Raw genomic sequence first — 26,701 nt, forward strand, 5'->3', positions numbered from 1 at the left:
TAACATACTGCTTACTCATATTGAGCTTGTGGTCTGCTGGTATCCCCAGATCATTTTTGGACAAACCACTGTCTATGCTTCCCTCAGCTTTCACTTTTGGCATCATTTGTTTTTCAACCAAAGTATAAGACTACATTTATCCAGTTGAATTTCATTTTATCCATCTCAGTGTTCTGGGTCTGTTAAGATTACTTGGGATCCTTTTTATCTATATACCTTTATACAACGTCTTTATCGGTGCCTTGGGTAAAGACATATAGATGGAGGCCATAGATCTGATGTCTCATTAGATTTGAAAATAGCACAAAGCTGGGAGGGTTGGCTAATGCACTGGAGGACAGAAAGCATCCACTCTTGTTTTCTATGATCTTTCAGATATTAAAATCACAAAGGCTAATTCTTTCAGTGCCCTAGGTTCATCTCAGTCCCATCACTTGAATTCAACAAGGGCAGTAAGAGGTCTCTTCCTTCTGGAGCGGGGTATGGTATATAAATGTTGGCTATTATTAATCTTATGGGACTTTTCATGCTTATGTACTTTCTACATCACTGTTATTTTAATTGTGTTAGAATGAGAGACCCAGACAGTGAGACTTCTCATAAAATGGATCATGTAAGCAAACAAATCTTGTGTGTGTTCTAACTCAAACACGATTTTAAAAATTGAAATCTCCTTTACAAAGACATGTTCTTTGCAGTACATATATGTATTCAGAACTTGTAACCATAATTTAGCTGCCAATCTAGGCAGCTAGGTGGCAGAGTGGATAGAGCCTGAAGTCAGGAAGACTCATCTTTCTGAGTTCAAATCTGGCCTTAGACACTTTTTTGTGACCTGAACAAGTCACTTTACCCTGTTTGCCTTAGTTTATCATCTGTAAAATGAGCTGGACAAGGAAATGGCAAACCACTCCAGTATCTCTGCTACAAAAAACCTCAAATGGGGTCACAAAGAGTCAAATGAGACCAAAATGATTGAATAACAAATGACTATATTTGCATAGTTAAGATTATCAAAACAATCTCATGGAACCCTGATGGTAAGGGGCTACAGAGCTGAGTTGGATCCCATGTTCCATTCATGGGACTTCATCTATGTTATATATGACAATTAATATTTATGTTTGTTATTGGGTCAATCTGGGAGTATTTGACTTATATATTATGATACATAATAAAATATACGTGTATAGAATATGAGGACTAATGGAACAATTTTAATTTTTTTAGTGTCTAGACTTTAGTTTGACAATTTTTTTCCAGTGCAGATTCTCTCAGAAATCTAGCCAAACTGATTTAAGGCACCTGATGATCAGTCAATAATTTATTATGTGCTAATTATGTGCCAAGCACTGTGCCAAGCATTGGGATACAAAGAGAGGCAAGACCAAGTCCCTGCCCTCAAGGAACTTAGGTTCTAATGAGGAGGGGGAAGAACATATAGATAACAAGATGGACACCAAGTATCCAGACAGACACATTGATACACATGCTAAAGTGTATATTTTGTTGAGGTGACATGATTGAATTGTCATTGTACACTGCATACTTGTGGTCTGGGATGACTAGACAGGTATTTGAGAATTGTTGCTCCATGGTGAGACCAGGACCTCAGTGAGAACCTTTGATGTGGGGGACTGTAATTGATGCAGATATTAGAAGCTTTTGATGTAACATTTTGGATTTGAGGTTAGGGGAAATATAAAGAGCTGAAGGATCATGATATTATATTATATTATATGATATTATATTATCTGAGGTGCCCAAAACTGGGACATCCCTAGGCACCCAAGTAGGGGGATGGTAGAGCTAGGGAATTAAGAATATTCTCAAGGAGACACTACATGGAGAGAAAGCTTTTGATAGCTTTTTGACAGACCATACCACAGACATGATACAAGGGGAACAAGGGACAGAAACATAGAAAGGGGCAATAACTAGAGAGTGTTAGGGAACCAGACCTTGAGGTTATGTTGCTAGGACGTTGGTCAGTGTTGGCTAATTTGGTAGTGATAAGAACACCAAGGATGCCTGGAAGTGCCTCTCTACTGCTCAACAGGGAGAGAAAAGCCATGAGTAGGTTGTAGGGTCCATGGAATATGTGGAACACAGAGGGCTGACTCAGCGGCTCAGAGGACTGGGCATGAAGTCCTACTATTAATGAACCTGGAGCTGCATAAAAGGTAGGAAAAGTCACTCAAAACGAAAACTGCCAATATAGGAAGTAAAGGAAAAGCATATGAATGGAGAGAATAGATATGTTAAGGCAATGAAAAGTGATCCCACCAATATGGTCCTTAGAGACCAAAGTAGATGCCAGTCTTATGGGTAAAGTCAAGTCAAGCTTCCTGTTTGCCTGAGTCCTTATTTGTAGAAGTTCAAGGCTGTTGTCATCATCATCCACATACAGCAGCTTTAAAGAGGATGGGTAGCCCTCAGTTGCCATAACTGAAGACTAGCTGGACATGTCTTTTTGGAAAGACTTTGTGTATTTTTTGGAAAGATAAAGTGTATTTGGAATTCCTGAATGAAGAGTTGAGTCCCACTAAATTAATATTAGGAAATATAGAGGGGGTGGGAGACATGGGCTGCCCTAGGCCAAGGGAACTTCCCATCTATCTATCCCATTAACTTTTCTGGATCCTTTACATCAGGAGTCACTGAAGTCTACGTGGCAGTGATAATTAGGTTGGAAGGGGTAGAGACGATGCTTATTGTGCTAGACATTTATCTCAAAAGACACTTCTATTTCAGTCATTTTATGAAGGGCACTTACAGTGACCATCTAGGAACTGAGCCTCTTCATACTGAACAAGAACACTTATATTTGGGTTATGCTTAGCTCATTTTGGCATTCTTTAGGGAAGATGCAAGTATCAGGAAGAGACACACTGTAGCCTCTATGTATCTATAACTAGCAAACATTTCTGGATTTTCACTGGTGATTGGGACCAACTCTAGCCCATTCAAGGTACTAGCAGAGCCCTAAAGGCACAGGGGCTGGGAAATCATCCTGACAGTCCGAGTCTCCATAGTGAAAGTTGACAACAAGATAGAAGAAATGCTGGTGAGATGTATCAAGGAAACCCTGGACCTTCCAGCTCAAAGGAGGTTCTAGAGAAATTCAACTTTGAAAATTCTTCAATGACTAAGAAATAGAAGCATCATCTAAGGAAGAAAGCCAACATGAGAGCTGGTATGTTCTCACTACTTGAGTGGGATGTTGGAAGTGCCCAAGGAATTATGCAAAAATTTACCTCAATTTTCCTCAACCAGTTTGGTGATGTTTTCTACTCTGGTCAGTTCAAGTATCTTCTCTATACAGATGGCTTGTGTGTACATGTGTGTGTGTGTGCATATGTGTATGTATATATGCATATATTTGTGGATGTGGATATATGTATGTATGTATGTATATATCCAGCTCTCTTTCTTGAGAACTCTAGTTATGCATTATCAAGCAGCTCCCTGCTGGACATCTCTGCTTAGACATCCTATAGCCATCTCAAACTCCAATGGAACTTATTAGCTTCCTCTTTAAATCTTTCCCTATTTCTATCAAAGAAACTACCATTCTCCCGGTCACCCAAGTTTGCAACCTCAGAGAGAGCCTTGATTCTTTTTTTCTCTCTTACCTTCCATGTCAATCAGTTACCCAATTCTACTGGTTTTAACTCCATAACATCTCTTGCTTCAGTCCCCTTCTTGCTATCCCCAAGGCTGTAAATGACCTCCTTACTTGGAGTCTTTCTCCCTCTTGAATCCATTTTCCATATGTCTCAAAGTAATCTTCTTAAGGCACAGACATGTTAATTCTTCTCCCAAAACACTCTTCATACTGATATTTGAAATCTTCCATACTCTGACTCCCATCTACCTTTCCAGCTTTATTTCACGTTATTCCCTTCATGAACTCTACATTCCAGCCCAGGTGGCCTATAAGCTATTCCCCAGATTTGCTGTTCCACCTGTCTCCCATCTTCATGGATTCACGGATTGTCCTATGTGCAAAAAAGTACTCCCTCCTTATCTATGCCCCAGAATCTTGGTCTTCCTTTGGGAATCTGCTCAGGTGACACATCCCCCAAGAAGGCTTCCTTGATGCCTCCAGATACTAGGACTAATCACACCTTAATTTTCTATGTATTGTATTTAACTGCATACATGTACGGGAGAATGAAAGCTCCTTGAGGATAATGGCTATTTCATATTTGCCCTGGCATCCCTAGAACCTAACATAGTGCCATATTCTTTGGAGGGTGGAGAAATGGACTGAGGACATGTTCAGACCTATGATTTCACTGGTATAGGAAACTTTTGGTAAAGAACCCTTTCCACGGATGCAGAGGTTAAAGTAATTCTTTTTATTTTTATTTTTCATAGCTATTCTTCAGCGAAGGGCAGATAGGTGGTATGCAGTGCGGGCCTAGAGTGAGAAAGAGCTGAGTTCAAATCTAGCCTCAGACCCTAGCTACGTGACCTTGGGGAAGTCATTTAACCTCGATTTGCCTCAGCTTATTCAACTATAAAATGGAGAATTTTGACTTACCATAGGGGGTTGTTGTGAGAATCAAATGGGATAATATTTGCAAAGCACTTAGCCCAGTGCCTAGTACATAGTAGGTACTATATAAAAGTTTATTCTCTTCTTTTGCCCCACTTCAACTTATAGCTTTGGGAGGTTACCTCAGGCACTTAGTTAAGTGACTTGCCCATGGTTCCAAAGGCAATATGTGTCAAAGATAAGACTTGAATTCACATCTGAGTCAGGTTCTCTTGACATTATGCTATGTTGCCTCACTCCATTGTATGCAGTAAGTACTTAATAATTGTTTATCAAGTTGCCATATGAAATCACTGTGCAAAGTACTGATAGGGATGCAACTACAAATCAAGTGTTCCTGCCCTCATGAAGCATATTTTCCTCATGAATAGAAAAGAGATTAGATTTGTTCCAACTGGTCTTGGAAGAGAGGACTGGGAACAACAGGTAGAAGTTTCTTGGAGTCACAAAAATCTGAGTTCAAACCCTGCCTCTTCTACTGACATTTTTTTCTGTTAATAACTAGATTTTGGTAAATTAAACCTTTCTTCTTTGCAGGTAGCCCTCATGGTTGCAAATGAATTTTGGGAACAAGGAGACCTGGAGAGAACAGTGTTACAACAACAACCAATTGTAAGGGGTTTGATGTGTTAACTAGCGTTAATATACTATAAAAATCAAAATCACAATGAAAGCCTACACTGTATCCTACCCTGATGCCTCACACAGTATGGAGCAACACTTGGGCACTCCAGAACTGTGCTGGCAGAGCATAATCTCTGCTGGATCCTAGCAAGCTGGAGGGTGAGAACTGGCAAGGTGACAGATGGTATGTCTGTCCTTCAAGGACCAGCCTAGCTAAGTTCAGATAGGCACATGCCCAGGTTGGCCACCTCATCAGAGAGTGGTGAATTTCTTAGCCATAACAGCTCCCACACAACCTCTTGCTAAGGGACAGAACAGGTGGAATCTTCACTGGTGGAAATGGGAACCCCACAATGAATGACAGATAGTTAAAGAATTACAGAATCATGTTCTTCCAGAAACAGTCATAATAAGATAGTCTACTTAGCGATGAAAAATTAGAAATAGTAAATAAGGAAATGTCTTCCTTTCTAGCCGATGATGGACAGAGAAAAAGGAGATGAACTACCCAAGCTCCAAGTTGGCTTCATCGATTTTGTGTGTACTTTTGTATACAAGGTAAGAAGGCTCAGTTTGATTCTTTCATTGTGATTATCACTGTTGGAAAGGCCATTTCTTCAGTTTCATTCATGTCTGACTCTTTGTGACCCCATTTCGAGTTTTCTTGGCAAAGATACTCAAATGATCAACCATTTCTTCTCCAGCTCATTTTATAGATGAGGAAACTGAGGTAAACCAGGTTAAGTGACTTGCCCAGGATCGCACAACTACTAAATGTTTGAGGCTAAATTTGAACTTAGGGAGATTAGTCTTCCTGACTCCATCCACTGCATCACCTAGCTGCCCACTTGACTTCTATTGTCAGGTTTAAAGAACAAAAAACAGCTTACAGTTTTCAGTGCAGTTTTCAACTACAGTAGGATTTAGACTGCACTAAAACTTTGGGACACCCTGTTTTACATGCATTATTTCACCTCATCACAACCACCAAGGGAGATAGTACAAACATTAATATCCCCTCCTTACAGAAAAGGAAACTGAGGCTCAGAGAGTATGAGACTACTCAGAGTAACCAGGACCTAAAGAGAAAGTTTGGAATCTGAACCTAGCTCTTGTTCATTCCATAGATCATCTGACCTTTGTATGGGAAAGCAAAATTTGTCATACCTTTGTTCCTGGGCTTCTAGGTCAGTCCTGAACTTTGGCTTATTAACCCCCAAGTGACACCTGCCATTATTCTAAATTTATAAAAAGCTTCAGGTTTGAATTGTACAATTTCCCATTGACAATTATTTGTTTAGGAATTTTCCCGATTTCACAAAGAAATTACACCAATGTTGGATGGTCTTCAGAACAACAGAGTAGAGTGGAAATCCCGAGCAGATGAATATGATGAAAAAATGAAGGTGATAGAAGAAAAGAAAAAGCAAGAAGCTGACACAGCCCCAAAGGGTGAGACTTAAAAAAAAATGTCATGTGAAACTTCTTTTCTAACCACTAGAATAAATAGGGTGCTCCCCAAAATTCTGGTGCAGTTTTAAGCTTAAAAATAAAAAAGTTGTAAGTAAATAAAGCTTAATACTGTACCAAGACTTTTGGGATATCCTATATTATACAAACAGGACTTGGTTTCTAGTGTGCTCCATTATTCTGAGCTTTACTCTCTTTACTCTGGGAGAGGGACAGGGAGAGAGAGAGGGAGGGAGTGGGGGGAGGGAGAGGGAGAGGGAGAGAGAAGAGAGAGAGAGAAAGAGGAAAGACAGGGAGAGAGGAGAGAGAGGGGGAGAGAGAGAAAGGGAGAGGGAGAGGGAGAGGGAGAGGGGGAGAGAGAGAGAGCTCTCATATATCCCACATTAAGACCTACAGAATCTGAAGGGAACAGGTCAGTTCTGCAGAACTTTTTTTTTATTTTTTCCACTTAAAATCTGTACTATAAGGGAGGGGATGTACTGGGAAATGTACGTGATGTAAAAACAAAAAACAATCACTTAAAAAAATATGGAGTGGCACCAAATGAAGCACATTTCAATTGTTCAAGATGGGAGGGACACTGCTATGCGTGTCCTCTGAGGGAAGGCAGCAAAGAGCCTGGCTGGGCTGAGTGACTTCCCTCTGCCCCAGAAGGCTTTCATGTCCTGCACCTGCCTCATGTCCAGTCATGGGTAAGAAGAGGAACAAGGCCTTCCTTTGAGCCCAGGTCCTCCATCTCTTGTGTGCAGGTCTTCTGAAGGGGCCAGAATCCAGCAGAGTGATTTCTAGCTGTATCAGCCCCTTAAGAGTAAAGGAAGAACAAAGCCAGTGGGGAACAAGGATTTCCATCACCTACTGTACCATTTTCTTGCTAATCTCCAGACTTTGAAGGAAGAGAAGTAGTGAAATGGCACTTCCTATGTGATCATCTGACTGTGCTTTCCCTCTTATGCTCCACTTTTCTTCAATTCAATGATCAACATTCTTACACCTAGTCAGACCCTACACATCCCAGTAGTTCTGAACCCTGTATGCCACTGCCCAAACCCCATTCCCCATCCTCCACCACCCAATTCCTTATCCCCATTCCCCTCAACCCTCTCACTCCAAGTTGCAATCGAATGCCACTCACCCTTCACAGTGAATCTTCTAGAATGCCTGTTCCACAGATAACAAACTTCTCTTCTCTTAAAATTTTTCCTCTTCCACTCTGTTTTCTAGTTGTTATTGAAACCTGGTTCTCCCATGATGACCCCACCTACTTGGCCACCATTTCCACTCCTGGCTGCACCTTTGCTCACCGGTTGGGGATGGGGGTCAGAGGGAGGGAGGGTTGGAATACTGCATGCTTCCCATTGCCACTTTCATGTTTTCCCACTACCTCCATCACTCTCCTTTGAGGTTCATGCAATTAATATCTACCAGTCAGAAGTCATATAGTTGTTGGCTACAGACAGACCTCCAGATTACTCCCCTTCCTTTCTCAATAAGTCTGGTTCACAATTTTTCTATATTTTCCCAACTCTTGCCTTCCTACTGGGAACTTTAACATACACATTAACTTTTCCTTCAAATGCCTTGACCACTCAGTTTCTCAACCTGCTTACTTCCCATGAGCTATTCCTCTCCCACACCTCAACCACATGCCACAAATGTACCATTTCTGTATTCCGGAACTTGGAAAGTCTTTTATCTGACCATAATTTACTGGTTTTCCACCTCTCTGACTTCCCTTACCAAATCCTAATTTTTATCCACATTGTGACCTGTAATCCCTTGACCCCTCAGTTGTCTCTCAGGCCATTACCCCTGAACTAGCCACTTTCTCCTCTTCTCCATATCTTGACCCCAGTGAACCAGTTCAATTCTACACTAGCTTCTTCTCTTGAGTCCTTAGCTCACTGATATCACCAATTGCATCCTTCCAAGTTTCTACCTCACTTTTATACATGCTGCTGAACAAAGGTGGGGGAAAAATCACACAACCATTCTAATTGGGTCCACTACAAATTTATGTACACAACCTTAACTGGGCCCTCTCTGTGGCCAAGCAGTCCTACTATAGCTCCCTCATCAACTCCTTATCCCACTGTCCACAGTGCCTCTTCCAAATCTTCCATCCCTCCTCAAACTTCCCAGGGCTTTCCCTACTCTCTCCCTCTCAGCTGAAAACCTTACTCTGTATTTTACTGAAAACATTGACTATGAGCTCCCTTTCTCCCTTTTCCTTCTGCCACTCCCTTCTCCTTCACCCTTGTTTCACATGAAGAAGTGACCTTATTCCTTAACTAGGCTAATGTGTTCATCAGAATAAGCAATCTCATTCCATCCTGACTTCTCAGGTGAGAAGATCTCAAACCCCATGTATACAAACAAGTGCTCTGAGCCTTCCATATCCTGCAAGGTGTCCCCTACTTGGGGCCAGTCCAGGCATCTTCCATATGTCCCAAAGCTGGCTCTTCCATCTGCACCAGCACAAGGCATCTGTCACTTCCTGCTGCCAGCCCAGTCTCCAAGCAGGGATGTAGATAACATTCTGTGTAAAGAAAAGCAACCCTCCCTTCAGCTTTAGGCTTCTCATCTTATGCTGTGCTTGTCTTTTGAGGGAGTGGTTTCCTTTACTCAATGATGAACAATTTCACACCTAGTCATGTCCATCATATCCCAGTGATTCTGAACTTCTGTAGATCACCATCCAAAACACATTCCTCATCCATTACCACCCAATTCCTCATTCTCACCCCCTTAATCCTCCCACCCCAAAGTTTTATCCTAACACCACCCTGCTCTTCCACTGTGTCTTCTGGAATCCATAGGCAACAAATCTCCCCTCATCTTAAGTCTATTCATCTTTTTCTGAAACCTGACTTCGTCCTGATGATACAGCCTCCCTGGCTACCCTTTCCAATACTGGCTGCACCTTTACTCATTCTTAAGGTGGAGCACTTGGAATGCCTGTTTCACAACATTGCCACTTTCAGGTTCTCCCCCTTCCTTTATCACTTAATGATCTCTCTTCCTTTGAGTTTCATGTTATCCCTACCTATCATCCCATCAAAATCCTGGTAGATGTTGTCAATAGATCCCCTTGTCATTCTTCCTTCCTCAATGAATTTGACATTTTTCTCTTCTCTCCAACTTCCGCTCTCATATTAGGGGGCTTCAACATACATATTAATTATCCCTCAAATACTCTAACCACTTAGTTCTTCATCCTATTCATTTCCCATGAATGACTCCTCTACCCAACCTTAGTCACACACAAAGATGATCACATCCTTGATCTGTCACCCACAAATGTGCCACCTCCATGTTCATGAATTCTGAAATCCCCTTATCTGACCATAATCTATTGGCTTTTTGCTTTCTTCTGCCTTTTCTTATCAAACCCTATTCTTCATATATACCATGACCTTCAATCCTCTTACACCTCAATTATCTACTAGGCCATCTCCCTTGCATTAACCACAATCTTCATCTCCCCATTTTGACTTCTTGAATCAATTCAACTTAGTTATACTGACTTCCTCTCTTGAATCCCTAGCACTTTTATCATATCGCTGATTATACCCACTGAAGCCTCTGCCTTGGATCAGTCCTTCCATTCATTGCTTTTGGTCCTACATATGTGTTACTCAGCAAAGGTAGAAAAAATCATGCAACAATTCTGACTATATCCACTAAAAATTTATGTTATGTAACTTCAATTGGGCCCTCACTGATGCTAGGCAATACTACTATAACTGTCTTATCAATTCTCTCTCCCACTCTCCACTGGGGTTCTTTCAAACCTGTTTTTTTTACTTCCAAACCTTTTCATCTCTCTTCAAACTTCCTGAGTCCCCCTCCCCCTAGTCTGTCAGCTGAGAGACTCATGTTTTACAGAAATATGATGCATAGTATTTTACAGAAAAAGTTGAGGATACTTTCTGTAAACTCCCTCTTCTTCATCTCCTATCATTCAGATACCTTCTGCCACTCTCTCCTCTTTCACTCATCTCACATGATGAAGTGGTCTTACTTCTTTTTTGTTGCTTATTTAAGTCAAGTCATTTTTCAGTCATGTCTGACTCTTTGTGATTCCTTCTAAGGTTTTCTGGGGCCTCTTCTCTTTTCCCACTAAAGGGATTTTCCTAAAAAGCAAGTCTGATCATGTCATCTCCCCTCCTTCCCCCACTACACTCAATATATTTCAGTGGTTCTCTATTGCCTCAAGGATCAAATATAAAATTCTACCCCCATCCCATCTTTCCTGTCTTATTGCACCTTACCTACCTCCATGGTCTCTTTGATCCAGTGACACTGGCCATGTTTTTGTTCTACACACAAGACATTTCAATTCTCAGCTCCAGGTATTTTCTTTGGCTGTTCCTCATTCCTGGAATGTTCTCCCTCCTCACCTTCACCTATCGACTTCCCTGGTTTCTTTAAGTCTCAGCTAAAATCTCATCTTCTACAGGAAGCCTTTCCCAATCTCTCTTAATTCTAGCGCCTCCTCTTTTTTAATCATTTCCTACTTATCCTGTATATAGTTTATTTGTACAGATTTGTTTGCTTGTCTCCACCATTAGATTTTGAGCTTTTTGAAGGCAGGCAATATCTTTTGCTTCTTTTTATATCTTCAGCGGTTAGCATGTGCCATGCCTGGCACATAGTAGGTATATATATTGACTATTGACTAGAGAGAAAATATTCACTGAAAAAAATTAATTAAAAGTCACACTCTGTGTTTCAGTTGTCTTAACAATGAAACTTTAGGGTTGTTATTTCTATGCTTGACACTGTACAGAATACAGCAGCTATACATCATTGCTAAAAACCATATATGGCTAATCTTTAACTGGTAAAAACTGGCACATTCATAAACTGCAGTTATGCATATCATCCATTGATGGATAAAGATTTGTTAGGTTAAGAAGAGATTTCATGCTTCATTTTTAAGTATCACTAATTTAAAATACTAAAGGAACCTACAGGAAATGCAAAGTGGGTAGAAGGTTAATTGGTAGAATTTGAAGGTTATGATTTACTGCCTTGCAATAATGATCCTAGTGAAGGCTAGAGAGCTTATGCCAAGCTAATGATTAGAGCTGAAAACAGAAAGGTAAACAGACTATTAAGTAGTAAATATACTCTTTATTTTTTTCCTGCTAGACATTAGCCCCTTGGTGTCCAAATAGGATTTTGATGTCCTGACCTTAGGGTAACTAGGTCATCATGTTCCCCATGTGATCCCTATGTTAGGTGCTGACGTGATAAGGGCAGTGGAGAGGGAGGATGATGTTGATGACTGCACTAAGTTTAACTACTTAGAAAATAAACACATTAGTCTGGTGTTGTAAGATTAATTTGGGTTTCTTAGCAAAGAATTTAGAAGGCCCCTTCAACTCACATGAACCGCAAAATAAAGAGATGTCTAGCTTCCTGACAGTGAAGGGGATACTTGTTCAAAGCTTAACTGAAGTGGTGGATATTGTACATAAATCTAGTGTGCCAAGCCACTTAGGAGCCTCTGGTAAATTTCTGAGATGTTAATTCACTTATTTATAGGGAACTTCAGTTTAATACAAGCAATATTATCTCTCCTCCTCATTTCCTAAGAGTCCAGATTACCAGAATCTCAACTGGGATCTTACTGCAGCAAGGGAATCTCACTAATGAAATCTCATTCCACTGATCATGTACCTTTTCCAAACTTTTTCATTTCTCCTCAAATTTTCCATCCCTCTCCTACCCCACACCTTCTCACCTGAAAACCTTGCCTCTTTATTTCACTGAAAAATGGAGGCCATTAACCAAAAACTCCCTTTTCTCCCCTTCTCTTGATCTCACATCATACATATGCCTTCTACAACTATCATCTCCTTCACTTCAGTCTCAAGGGGTGGCCCTTCTCATTGCCAAAGCAAATCCCTCTACATGCACATCACATCTTTTCCTCCAGCATATTGTTCACAGTGCTCTAATGACTATGCCAGTTATCTGCTTAAATACCAGTGAAATCACCGGTGAAATCCAGTCCAAAAACAAAAAATTAGCAGTCAATAAAGTATGAAAAATTTTTAAATTATGTATGAAATTATAAATGCCAAACTATTTACTAAATGGCAAGAATATGTGTATATACATACCACTCTTATTTAAATCCTTCCCTATGTACTGGCTGCTTCCCTGTCTAAAACCTCAAAAACTACTAATTTTATCCATTGATCCCCACTGGCTATCATACTATATATGTCTGACTAAACTCTTTGAGAAAGTCATCTACAAAGAGGAAAAAGGATTAATAATAATAGCTAACATTTATATAGCACCTACTATGTACCACACTATGTTAAGCACTTTACAAATATCTTCTCACTTGTCCTCCTGACAATCCTGGGAGGTAACTGCTATATTACCCCTATTTTTTACAGTTGAGGAAACTGAGGCAAACACAGTTTAAGAGATTTGCCCAAGGCCACACAGCTAGTAAGTGTCTGAAGTCACAGCCAAATGTAGATCTTCCTGACTCCAGGCCCAGCCCTCTACCCACTAAGCCACCTAACTGCCTAATGGAATGGAAGCTTTTGGGTAAGGTCACACCAGAGTGTGAACAAATGCATGAATGAATACTTCAGACAAAGAGTTAAGACTACAGCATCAATTTTCATAGTAAGGATACAGTGAAGTATACCATAGATGGAAATAGGAATGGAAGCCTAGGAGATCAAGGCAAGAAACAATGAAAGGGTAAGTTGGATCCAGAAAGGCAAGCAGAGCTCAGGGTCTGGGAAAGTAGATAAAGTCACAGAAGAACAAGGGATAGGTCGCAGAAACACAGAACACAGGATCTCAGTCTTGGAAAGAACCTCAGAGGCTACTTACTCCCAATTAGAACTGAAGATCAATCCCCCTCTATAATCATAAGTATGTAGTAAGTAGAAGCCTGGTGGATCAGAATTCTCAGCCCACAATTTCAGTATTTTTGTTGTTCAGTTGTGTCCAGCCCTTTGTGACCTCATCTGAGGTTTTATTGGCAAAGATCCTGGAGTAGTTTGCCATTTCCTTGTCCAGTTCATTTTAACAGGGTTAAGTGACTTGTCCAGGGTCACACAGTAAGTGTCTGAGAACAGATTTGAACTCATGAAGATGAATCTTCCTCATTCCAAGGCCAAAGCTCTATCTACTCTGCCACCTAGATTCCCCATGGTTGTGGGATACTTTACCATTTCAAGATTCTCTGATTTCCCCCAAGCAATCCTTCTCCCTTTCTCCAAGGAAAAGGTAGGGCTGGTTCCAGGGTGTGCCAGCATGTCTGGCCCATGACAGGTGTACCTCTGTCAACAATATACTTAACAAGAGATCATTAGGGTTTTACAGTGAAGAGAAATCCAGCCTTCAACTGCTCAAAAGTTCTTCCTTACATTGAGAGGCAGTGTAGCAGAGAGTTCACTGGACTGGGAGTCAGAAAGACCTGAGTTCAGATCCTGTCTTGGATATATACTAGCTGTGTGTCCCTGGGAAAGTGGCTTGAACTCCCTGGGCCTCAGTTTCCCTAATTTCCTCAAAATAATAGCATTGAACTTGATGGCCTCTAAGATTCCTTCCAGTTTTCTCAATCTGTGATCCTGTGATCAAGTCTAAATTTGCCCCTTTGTGATTTCTTTCCAGTGTTTTAATTCTGTGACACTGTCCCAAGAAGACCATTGCTAACAAATGAAGTTTTGGCCTTTGATTCTAGGCCAGAGACTGTTTGCTTGAGCTGTGTCCATTTTTATGATCCCAGTCCAGGATGCATAAATTTTGAGGGGCAGCATAGAGTACGTAGAGAGCCAAGCTGACACATAACAGGCTCTGGGACTTAGTAAGTCAGTTAAACTCTCAGGCAACTCTTCAAGACTAGAAGTTACAAAACAGGTGGCTATCTGCACTGGAAGAGGGTTTATTCACCCAAGAGTTTCAACCATAATAATAGCTTACGTTTATATAGCGCTTACTATGTGCTAGGTAATATGCTAGATGCATTACAATTATTATCTCATTTGATCCTCACAACAATACTGGGAGGTATAGACGCCATTATCATTTCTATTTTTACAGATGAGGAAACTGAGGCAAACAGAGGTTAAGTGACTTTCCCAAGGTCACATAGCTAGTAACTGTCTGAGGTTGGATTTGAACTTGGGTCTTCCAGGCCCCAGGCCTGGTGCTGTTAACGACTGAGCCAGTATCCAAATACCAGTAAAATCACCAGTGAAATCCAGTTCAAAACAAAAAATTTAAACCTCAAACATTAGCAGTCAATAAAATATGAAAAAATTTTAAATCATGTATGAAACTATAAATGCCCAACTATTTGCTAGATGGCAAGAATATGAGTGCAGTATTTATATATGTATGTATATATATACATATATATACAGACCTTAAAATACTTATTTGCTTCTTTGTTCTTCTCCTTGTCTACTTATCAGATTTTATTGCTTTTTTTTATATAATGGCAGTGTCATTTTTCTGATTTTTCTTTGTTCTGTAGCATTTCCCATGTCTTTCCATATTGCTTTGTACCCTTCATATCAAAGCTCTTCACAATCTTGCCCCTTCCAACTTTCCAGACTCCTGACATATTACTTCCCTAGCTACACTGGCCTATTTGAATGTCTTCCAATACAACCTTTATCTCCCTTCAATCCATGCCTTTACACTGGGTGTCCTCCATGCCTGAAACACCCTGCCCTCTTACCTTCCCTTAGACTATCTGGCCTCCTTCAAAACTCAGCTCAAATCCAGCCTTCTTCAGGACGCTGTTCTTTGCCCTGCCCCCTGCTAATGCTTTAATATTACCTTCATTTACTCCACACGTATCTTTGTATGTAGCTAGAGATTTACATCTTGCCTCCCTCATTAGTATGTCTGGTCCTTGAAAACAGTGATTTGGGGTGGTGGGTAGAGGGGGAGAGGGGAGCGGGGAAAGGGAGGCTGCCTTTCCTTGTCTCCAGTGCTTAACACAATGCAAAGGTACAGAGTAACTGCTTACTAAACGTTTATTGAACTAACTTCATATTTGTCATTCTTTGGTGCAAAAATATTCTATTACTCTAGTACAGCAAAGTTCATTTAGCTATTCCCTAACTGTTGCACAAAGAGGTTACCTTCAGTTTTCTGCCACTACAAATACAGATGTTGAATATTTTTGTACAAATAAGTGTTTATTTCCCCTTTCAACAAGAAACCTTAAGTATATTGCCCTAGCATTCAGATTACTGGACTGGTTTTTACCATTCTTATTATATTATCAGGTTGCTTTCCAAAGTGACTACAACAAATCAACTTCACCAACAACGTAACAGCATTTCTGTTCCCTCTTACCCTGACTCAGTTTCCCCCTATATTTAATTATATTATTTTTAAGCCATCTTTGCCAAGCGGAATAACTTGCACTGAAGTTTTCAGGTGGAAAAATAGCATTTCTTCCTTCAAAAACTACTATTTGTATCCTGTCAGGGATAGGAATTAAACTTGCAAATTCCTGAAAGTTTCTTGTAAATACTGAATGTCAGGTTATTATCAGATACATTTATTGTAAAGATTTCTCTACAGTATCTTGTTTTTCTTCTTCGACACACTGCTTTTGTTGTACAAAAATAACTTTGTTTTTATATTCTAATAGATCTATTTTTGCCTCCGATAATTTTTTCCATTCATTTAATAGATACTTTGAAAATTTCTTGTTTGTTGCATTCCAGGTTTATTTCAATTATTTTTTTAAAATTCAGCCATTTATTTTAGAATCTCAATTCTGTTGGCACTAGACTGATAATTTTCTTAATTTCTTTGCCAGAGTAGTTTTGAAATTAATGAATGATATAGTTGCCTGAGATTAATCTTGAGTTCTTCCTTGGTGTCCTGGCAATTCTAGTATTTGTTTTATTTTTAATATTTCCAGAAAGTTTTCTTGTACAATTTCCTAAAATACGTTGGTCAAATTATTTATCTTCTTCAAAAGTTTCTGAAACCTCAACAACCCTGGACTTATATTTATGAGCTACATCTGCATCCTTTCCCAATCTTTTGCCAGTTTTCTTGGCTTTCTTCTCTTTCAAATTTGTCTTCTACCAACCTGTCTTCCAACATAGTTTTTTTCAGTTTCTCCTGATGATTTTCTATTTTTAGTGTAGATTTCTAAGTTCCTAAGGTTCATCACTTAAGATTTCTGACATTTCTTAGCTGCACCTAGTTCCTTTCTTTTTCTCTCATCTTTTGACTCTCATCCCTTTAATTCCCTCGTCGTGTAGACTATCCATTTTGTTACATCTTGAGGGACATCTTGCTTTGTTTCCGATGTTATTTTTCAGCATATCTTTCTTCTGGTGGCTTTTTTTCTTCCATTATATTATGATTATTTTTGGACTCTCCTTAAGTTGATCACTTCTATTGCTATTTTTGAGGATAGTAAGGAGGTGTATTCCCTCCTGTGACAATCTAACATCTTTTTCCAGTTCTCAGTTTCTGATGATTCTTCATAGACAATTTCTCATGCATTCTCCTCTTTTTCATTCCTGTTGCTACCTCTGTAGTTTAAACTTCTGTATCTTAGACCTGGACTGTTCCAATAGCTTTTTAACTAATATCCCAAAGTCTTAGTTTCTCTTCTAGTCAATCCACTGCTGCCAGATTAATTTTCCTAAAAATCTACTGATCACATCAGTCTCCTTATAAAAACATTTAATGGTACTAAACCCACCAATTTTCATTCCTACTTAAATGAACCCTTTATACAAAACTGACCTACTTATTTTTTAAAAATGTTTTTTCTTTCCATGGGCAACTGTGTTGTTTTGTAAATAAAATCATTATTTTAGTTTAAAAAGTTATCCTCTTGTTGCATTGATAGAACTAGTTAATCATATGTATATTCATTACTTTTTTGATTCTGTGCCTTTGTTCATGCTGCTACACATACACACACCCCTAGACATACACAGACCCCTCTCTCCTCTGCTCCCTTTTGAAATAAACATTCTATCTGTCCTTCAGGACCATGCTCAAATGCCCTACTCTGCTCCAAGCCTTTCCTGATTACCATTGTCAGAAATTATTTTCCTCTTCGTCTAGAATTCCTATAGTGCTCAAATGGTGCTTACCAGATATGTACAGATTTTTGCATCTTAACTTTCCAATTACATTACAAGATATGGAAGACAGAGAAAAAAACGTTTTATTGGTTTACATATCTCCCATCACATTTAACACAATGTCCTGCATAATGAGGTATTTAATGTAAATAAATGATCAAAATAAATAAAAATTTGAATCAGCAGATATCCATTGAGATAGCTAGGTGTTATAGTAGAGAAATGTACCTAGAATCAGGAAGATCTGAGTTCACATTTGGCCTCAAATACTTACTAGCTGTGTGACCCTGGGCAAGTCACTCCATTTGCCTTAGTTTCCTCAACTGTAAGACAAGGAGAATAACACCACCTACCTCTCAGGGTAGCTTTGAGGATCAAATGAGATATTTGTAAAGAATTTAGTACAGTTCCTGGTACATAGTAGGTGTTTAATAAGTAGTTTTCCCCCTCCCCTTCTCATTGATTATGGGATAACAAGAACCAGTCTTCTTATGTTACCTAGTTGTCCTATCATATGTGCTACATTGTTTTATTGCACATGAATAAGATGTCTATTTTAAAGGAAAACACAATTGCTTTTATGATAGCAGCTATGACTGTTGGTAAGGTTTTTGGTAATGATATCTCTATATGATTTTAACACTTCTCAAATCTCATTAAGAATACACACACACACACACACACACACACACACACACACACACACGTACTGAAGAGGAATTACATTAAAAAAAAGACAATTTTTAGAAAATTTCATGATGGCCCTTGCAGTAACTGAAAGTACTCTGTGATATGACAAAACCAAAACTGAAAGGAGACTTAATTTTTTAATGAATATTTTTAAAAAATATTTAAAACACGCAATAAGTAGTTAATGGAACTGAATGGTAATATCCACTTAGCTTTGATTATCTTGGTCTACTTTTCTGCTGAATTACGTCAGTGGAAAGTTCAACATACATATAAAAGCTAAATTAGAATTAATCAGTTTCATTCATTCTATGAAATATAGCCAAATGTTTCCCAAAGTAGGAGACTGATTATGTGACATGTTTTAATACAGGTGGAAAGGGTCGAAAATAACCTATTAACATGGTGATCCACAGCTTTCAAATGTAAGTTTTAATTCTGATATTGCTATGTTAACGTAAGTGCAACCAACATTATCAGTTTCCACTGAAAAGAACATAAATAAGACCAATAAAATCAAATCTGTGGAATCATTCAGAAATGCTAACACTTAGGAAAAGTACATTTACTAAACTTTCAAATGGGACATAGTGCTTTATTAGTAATAAGCAATATAATTTCTTAGAAAATGGATTTTTTTTTAATTCTCCAGTCAATAAGCAGGTCACATACTCTTTATACCAACTACTTAATTTTTTTTTTAACTCAATTGTCTTGTTTTCTTGATTCATTTTTGTCTTTTGGAAGTGATACCTCTGCATCTTTTAATTTAATTCTCTACTCAAGTTTCACCACACATATTGACACATGCACAAAGCGCCCTTGAATAATTAAAAAATATACATTTTTATCACTTTTTGAAATGCCAAATCAAGCATTTTATCTATTATACTCTTCCAATACAGAGAGTTCAGAGAGTGTCTGTCTTTTGAAAAATGAAGATGTCAATGAATACATCATCCTCTAATGGGAGCCATTTATCCAATTAATCTATTTTTTAAAATTTACAACTAGTGAATCTGAATTCAACTTAGTCAAATTTGATTAGTCAAATACTGTGGCTCCTCAAAATTAAATGACTAATTTGGATATTAAAGTTAATTTTAGAAAGCAAATATTAAAAGGTTATTGACATTTAAAAGACGTATGTAAACTAACCTGTCTTAATATGTTTATTATGTTTTTTAGTAGCTGAAGAAGATTTAGGAAGTACTGGTGATGACAAAAAGTCCAAAACATGTCAAATTTTGTAATGTAATCCAAAATGGGACTAAGTCACAAAGATTTCTGGCTGAGGAGAAAAACTGAAAATGATCAAAGAGCTTCCATGGATTTTAACTAAGTACAGAACAGTAAAACAAAAGAACCATCAAAACTAGCAAAAGTACAATGTACAAAGAATGGGTACAACCTTTGGATCTCAAATCTTAGGTTTTAAAATTAAATCATGTATAATCTATGCACTATCCACAAAACCTTTAATAAACTATTTGTTAGAAATCAGTTTCCTTTTAATACCTGAAAGCTTCCACAGTCAAAATTCTTCAAGTCAACAAAAGTTTGGATACAAGAAACAAGGAATACAAGATGAAGATAGCTACTACTCAAGATTTCCTCCATCTGGAATAAAAATCATCCTTTTTTCCTCCATATTTCTCACTTGATTCTTTGTCTAGATTATGTCATTTCCCAGCAGTTTATAATAAATCATAGCTTTGTGCCAAGAGAGGTTCAAAGCATATCTTTCCTATTGCCTGAACCTTTGTGACAATATTTAAGTTAAAAAAAGCTCATGTCCTCACAAAAAACTATCATCTCTTCAGCTTCATATACATACACGTGTATTTATGTAAAATTTTTAATATTTCTTGTATCATTTGCCAGACATTTAAAAAGTGTTATTTTGACAAATAAAACTGGGGGAAACATTACTTTGAACATAAGGTAAATTTCTTGAGTCCACAGTAACTTAAAGCTAAAAATAAACAGAAATAATCAGACTAACACAGAAAAAAAAAGACTTATGAATGTCAAAAGATGTCTAAATTAGAATAGACTGACAGCAATTCAAGACACCTGGAGGACTCATTTTATTCTTAGAAATGAATGTAAATATATCCTAGTCTGCACCAATAGTTTTACCTTAAGCAGCAAAATAAAGCTTTATTGACAAATTCCCATCCTAATATTCTCTAATATAGAATCATTAAAGACATGTATAACTGGATAGGGAAGTAGGAAATAGACTCAATTCACTGGTATGCATAAAATATTAAAAGAAGGTTTTCTTCAAACTTGGAAGATTTTCCAAGGAGGATTTAATGGAAAACCTGGATAAAAAATGCACAGGATAAAGAGCAGAGGCAAAATCTACTGATATAATAGGGTGTAATTGTACCAATGAGACCATGGCTCCCTTAAAATACTAGAGTACAAGTAATTGATACCCTAAAATTGGTTTTTCCTCTATTCAATGGTACATCAATGGAATAAACACAATCTGAAGTAACAAGACTAATTTTTTTTAAATACTCAAAACATAGCATGTATATATCTAAAAGACTGTTTTCCTGTGAAGCATTCATTTGGAAGATTTAACCTTATTCAGGCCTTCAGGGCCAGCTAATGGACCACATAAAATCAATCTCATTTGTTAATTATACCTCATTTAAATCTAATTTGATGTTGACTGGCTTGATCCACCACCTTATTTATGGCTGTATCCAGAAGTCAAATCACAGACTTATAGCCTGAGCTGGAAGAGACCTTAGAAGTCATCTAATCCAACTCCTTCATTTTATAAATAGAGAAACAGAAAGGGGTAAAATGTCAGGCTCAAGGTCAAACTGCTAATAAGTTACAGTCAGAAACTGAAATCAGGTAGCCTAAGTCTAGCAGTTTTTCTATGATACCATGTAGGCTTTTACTTTCAAAACACAAAAGTTTGCTATCATTGGGACTATTCAGAAAAATGTGTTGCAGTCCTTGAAGGCAATTTCCTTCAATAAATACCTTCAATAAATATTTCAAATTTCCAATTATGAAATGAAGTATTGAGTTTACAACGGTATTGTAAATGTTTTCTGGTCTTATCCTCACCTTCTGTCTCAAAGTATTTAGATTACATATTTTGCAGTAAAAAATAGCAATAGATTAATTCAAAAGTCCCCAGAGATCCACTGTTTAACTGTCTTTTGCCCACTGGATTAAGCTCTAGTAAAGCTTGTGTTATAACAAAGAATTAACCTTTAAATCCATTAGCTTATTTTAAAGAGGCCTTTAAGTAGATTTTCTCTGTTACATAAACATAACTTAAATATTTCCTTGCTCTATCAACTACATATGTATAATCCTCTATTTCTTAAATGTCAATTTTTTTTCTCCCATAGGATTATACTCATTTTTTTCTTGGTAAGAGACCTATATCCTTAGCCTTCTAGAATGTCATATTCTAAACTCTCTGCTCTTTTATGATCATGGCTGCTAAATCATATGTAATCTTGTGTATGGCTCCTTGGTTCTTGAATTCTTGAATGCCTGAAGCAATTTTTCCTTTGACCTGGAAGCTCTGGATTTTGGCTATAATATTCCTTGGAGTTTTCATTTAGGGATATCTTTCAGGAAGTGATATGTGGTTTTCACTTAGGTTCGAAGAAATTTGAGGGTTTTTTTTTTAAGATTTCTTGAAATAGGATGTATAAGCTCAGTTTTTAGTTATGGCTTTCAGGGGATCCAATGATTCATAACATTTTCTCGTTGACCTGTTTCCAGATCATTTATTTTAGTTACGAAATACTTTACATTTTGATACCTCCAAAGGCTGGGTTAGATGCTGGACTGGGATCCTGCTATATTCCTGTGTTCTGAGTCACAAAGCTGCTGCTTCCTTCTAAATAAATCTCCTCGTTTCTCAGTATATGGCCCAGGGTATATCGAGGAATGCCCTCTTAGAGCAGATGTTATTTCTGTCTGTCCTAGATAGGTGACCCCGAACTGAATCGTGGGTGACAAATCTGTCAGTTGGCACCTGTCCCCATCTCAGTGCCCTGATATGGGTAGGAGGCACACTGATTTGGGTCTATGACCTCCTCTTGTCTTGGTATACAGTCTCTCTCTAGGCACTATAGTGTTCCATGCATGATGTGCTCTTGAACTGACCCATACACAGTATCCATAGACCTGTCTTTCTTCCTATACTGAAACTGGCTTGAAAAAGGACTCAAGGACTGAGCTAGAATTTTGGAATTTCCTTCTCAGGATTCAATTTGGTGCAATTTCTAGAACAATTTGAAGTAGTTTTGTGGATGGGAGTTCAGCTGCATTGCTCCCTCCTGCTGTGCCACTTTGGCTCCACCTCCTTGTCCAATTAACAGTAAATCTGTCTCTGAACCTAAAGATTTTTCATTCAAAAAATTTCATTCAAAATCTGTACCTAATTAACAAATTATTAAAATCATCTTTTCCATTATGATTTTCAATGTTACTACAGGAATTTTGCTCTTTTTCAGTATTGAAGATACAAAGAATGTGAGTATCTTATTAAAATATTTTTATTGTATATTCAACTAGTTATATCTTATTCCTATTATTTACAAACATATCAAATCCTTTCCATTCTCAAAAATCACATTTTTAAAATCACTACAATAGGCTAATAGTAATTTGAGCAGAGAATTCATTTACCACAATGTAGATCACATACTATAGTAACTAACCCAGGAATGGACTACTTACTTCTTCCTAACGGCATAGAACAAATTGCATAATGTTATTGTCCTCCACAGTGCCTGATACATCATACCTGATGACTAAATAAATGAGTATAGTAAACAGCAAAAAAAGAAAAAAAAATTTCAAGTATATATTTTATGGTTTAATATAATAATAACTGATCAACTCTATAAAAAAGTCTTTAAAAGTTAATGTGGTATTGATATGGGTTTCAATGAAACTACTAGAATTCTGTACTCACTTCCAACCCATTTTCTCATTACCATCCATCACTTATCTACCAACCTACTCTCTCTTACAGGTTATCTGTACTATTACATAAATCCAAGAATATATGTATGTATATAAGCTAAATTCTTTCAGTGTATATAAAGTGTTTTCTCAGAAGCTTTTGAAAGTGCACAAACTCTTGGAGGTCAAGATTATAGCTAGTGTTTGAAATATACAACAGCAATAATTTTGTACATGGGATCTCAGTGGCCCTTGACTTATTGTAAGCTAAATTCCATTGCAACAAATTTCACTTGGTACTAAATGTGGAAAGACAGGGAGGATGCTAGGCAAGGAAAGGTAGGCCTAAAGTGAGAGATTGCTAGACACACCCCTAACTAGACAGAAATAGGTGCATAAAAGAAGATGCCAAAATTATGGGGGAATGGGTCACGAAAAGTGAAATGAGAGGGGAATGGAGAAGACAAACTTGACTTTACTTCCTAGTTTTGGCTCCATAAAACTTGGAGTAAGTAAAATTTGGAATAACTGCAATAGGGAAAACCAGTCTGAACTGGTTAAAAATATATATAAAATATTTTAGTAATTGTTGTGGAACCATGCTGTATTTATTGATAACATTTTTCATAAGGATTTTGTGACAACATGGTAAATAAGCCAGAATTATGTAATATGAGCCAATATGATTATGATTATACTACTAGAAATCATACTTCTACTAAGAATTAAGGGATGAAATATAGTTTCTGATTCTCTGAAGTAAATTACTAAGTAAAGGGAGTCATTTAAACTTCTTCACCCCACCTCCAAGTCTGTAAAACTTTTTGTGTTATTATTTTATTGAAGTAAATGGTCTAGAAATTTAGGTAGGAGGGACAAGGGGGGGGGGGCTAGAAGTAACTTCTTACCCCTCTTTTCCTCTTCCCCATAAACATTATAAAATCAAAAACTTTTATAGAAAATGACTATTTCATGGATAGAGAGATCAGAAAAAGAATTTTTGTAGCAGGATATTTTTGGAGGCAATTAACCAAACCAGTAAAAACACTTCCCTAGGCTATCCCCACAGTTTCATAATATGGAGTCTTCTGTTACAGCAATGGACCAGACCTGTGACTTCATTGGTATAGCAAAACCCTCTACTAATGCAGACTGACATCTGCTCTGCAACATGGGAGTCTTGAGATTTGTCTAGGGGGCACTGAGAGGTTAAACAACTTGCCCAAATCACGGAGCCAGTATGTGTCAGAGGCAAGACATGAAACCAAGTTTTTCTGTTGAAAACAGAGGCCAGCTTTCAATGCACTTGGCCACACCTCACTGTGATGATATTCCCTGTGGAATGACTTCACCTATAACACACTTAACTTAAACAAAGGACATAATATAACAACAAGGAACAAAACACATACCAAAGTTGACTTTCTAAGGATAACCCTCTGTAAATTTAACAGAAGGGAAAGACTATCTTGTCAATAGTTTCCCAACTCCTACATCCCACTTCCCTCTCCATCTCAGGTAGAGGTTCTGCAAGAACCAGTTGGCTCCTCTGTTCCTCAGCAAAACAAATTCCATTTAGGAATGTATTGAAAAAGACAGAGATAGGAAACCAGTATGCTTCTTATGGTCCTCTCCAGCAGACTTCCACTCCTAACTATGAGATTCTTTTGTACGGCTTTCATAATATTACAGAGAAATAGCTACATAATAAGAATTGTCTTCTACAGTCAAATATGAGTTGGACTTGAGGAAGAAATCTGGGGGGAAAGCAAAGCAGGAAGGTTTTCTTCCCTTCTACAAACAGTATTTCCTTATGAACGAGAATAAAATAAATCACGTCATCTTTCTTGAAAATCTGTCTAGATTTAACCAGCGATAATTTTGTGGCCAAGTGATTTAAGCCTCCACAGAAGCAATTAGTTCTACAGACTATGCAAAACTGCACTCTGTAACAGAGTTAATATGTTATATTTAAATACCTTACTGTCAGATATAACTGGATTATTGGTTATTTCTAAAGAGAAACTACTTAAGTTTTGACTTGGTAGAGAAAACACGAAAATCTAATAAAAAAAGAGGTTCAAGGCAGATTTTCACATTAAGGAATAAAGGCTCTATCCTTGATATTTCACAGAAATAAATCTTGGAAATATTCATCAAACTCTTCTTCCCTGTTAAAAGAAAAAAAAGATTAGAGATTTTCCTAGAAATCTTTATAATAGAATGGAAAATGAAGGTGACTGTTACCATTTCTTTCCACATGGGACAGGTTATCCTAGGAGTTTTTAAAATATATACTACTTATACACTATTTAAGTATATACTAGAGAGATGTAAGGAGTGTATGGATGGCCACCTGTCAGAGTCTTTTTAGCTCTAAGAGTCCATGGGTCTTCTATGCAACCTTGTCTACTTTTTGTGACAGCTACTAAATACACACAGGCCTCACAGCCAAGAGGTGTATTTATAACAGGAGCTGGGATCATTTCTATTTTATCCTATTTGTAGCTACAGACAATTAATGTGGAATAGATTCTGGTCTCCCTAAGCCATGTCATCTCTGCCATAAAAGCAGCCATTTTTGATACTGAACCTCTGTATTAGTTGCTAAAGACAGGGCAGGATCGTAACTTTCAGATCAGGTTTTTGTTTGTTGTACTACCTATCAATAACAAAACTTACTGTGATTTTTCATCTGTTTCCTGCAGAGGACCCTTCCACAGTTCTGCTTCTGAAGTACCTTCTTCCTCATCACAGTTTTCTGAGGAAATTAAAATTTGACAGTTCACATTATGACCACTGACATGTTAAATTAACTCTGAATCTAATTGCAACTTGGTCTCTATCCTTGTAGCATCTTGCAAACTTAACTATATTAGCCAATAAACATTAAGTACCTTTTTAAAAAATTAAGTAAAATAATAGATGTGTACCAATCAGCTCTTTCACTGAAATTCTCAGTAGAAAGATAAAAGATTTAGTGGTTCATGGGACGTGAGCTAATGTAACTATAACAACTGTCTTACTAATGAACTTCTGAGAGTGGCAATCTACCTGCCATGCACAAAGGATGCTTACATTTTATAGTTTTGGGCTTTACTTTTATGGGTTTTTTTCCAATATATTTAGGCTCTAAATCACTATTTCTGTAGACTTCAAGCTTACAGCAGAATTAACATTTAAGGGACTTGATTTTCTTGGCTCTAGGCAAAGATTCCAGAAGCTCTAGAAAAAAAATTACCATAGTTTATTATGATAAAAATTTCCAAGAAAA

At 37.7% G+C, this 26,701-nt stretch overlaps 2 protein-coding genes across 3 annotated transcripts in view; one reads left to right on the forward strand and one right to left on the reverse strand.

Moving 5' to 3' along the window:
• The window catches only part of PDE6C (phosphodiesterase 6C), an 86,949-nt gene extending 66,743 nt beyond the window's left edge, over window positions 1-20,206 (forward strand). Inside the window, exons 19-22 of the mRNA XM_072625543.1 lie at window positions 5,102-5,176; window positions 5,663-5,746; window positions 6,490-6,640; window positions 19,654-20,206. Coding sequence (XP_072481644.1) covers window positions 5,102-5,176; window positions 5,663-5,746; window positions 6,490-6,640; window positions 19,654-19,718 — 375 coding nt within the window. The 3' untranslated portion in view covers window positions 19,719-20,206. The remainder of the gene's footprint in view (window positions 1-5,101; window positions 5,177-5,662; window positions 5,747-6,489; window positions 6,641-19,653) is intronic.
• LOC140514974 (protein FRA10AC1) overlaps window positions 18,590-26,701 on the reverse strand; it is a 59,831-nt gene continuing 51,719 nt past the window's right edge. Inside the window, exons 13-14 of one of the 2 annotated variants that reach the window (XM_072625518.1) lie at window positions 26,110-26,188; window positions 18,590-25,598 (exon numbers count right to left, since the gene is read on the reverse strand). In XM_072625518.1, the coding sequence (XP_072481619.1) occupies window positions 25,556-25,598; window positions 26,110-26,188 (122 nt within the window). In that variant the 3' untranslated portion in view covers window positions 18,590-25,555. The remainder of the gene's footprint in view (window positions 25,599-26,109; window positions 26,189-26,701) is intronic. The other variant, XR_011970789.1, reaches the window with a different exon arrangement.

The sequence above is a fragment of the Notamacropus eugenii genome, chromosome 1 (assembly GCF_028372415.1).
Source record: "Notamacropus eugenii isolate mMacEug1 chromosome 1, mMacEug1.pri_v2, whole genome shotgun sequence".
Classification (NCBI taxonomy): domain Eukaryota; kingdom Metazoa; phylum Chordata; class Mammalia; order Diprotodontia; family Macropodidae; genus Notamacropus; species Notamacropus eugenii.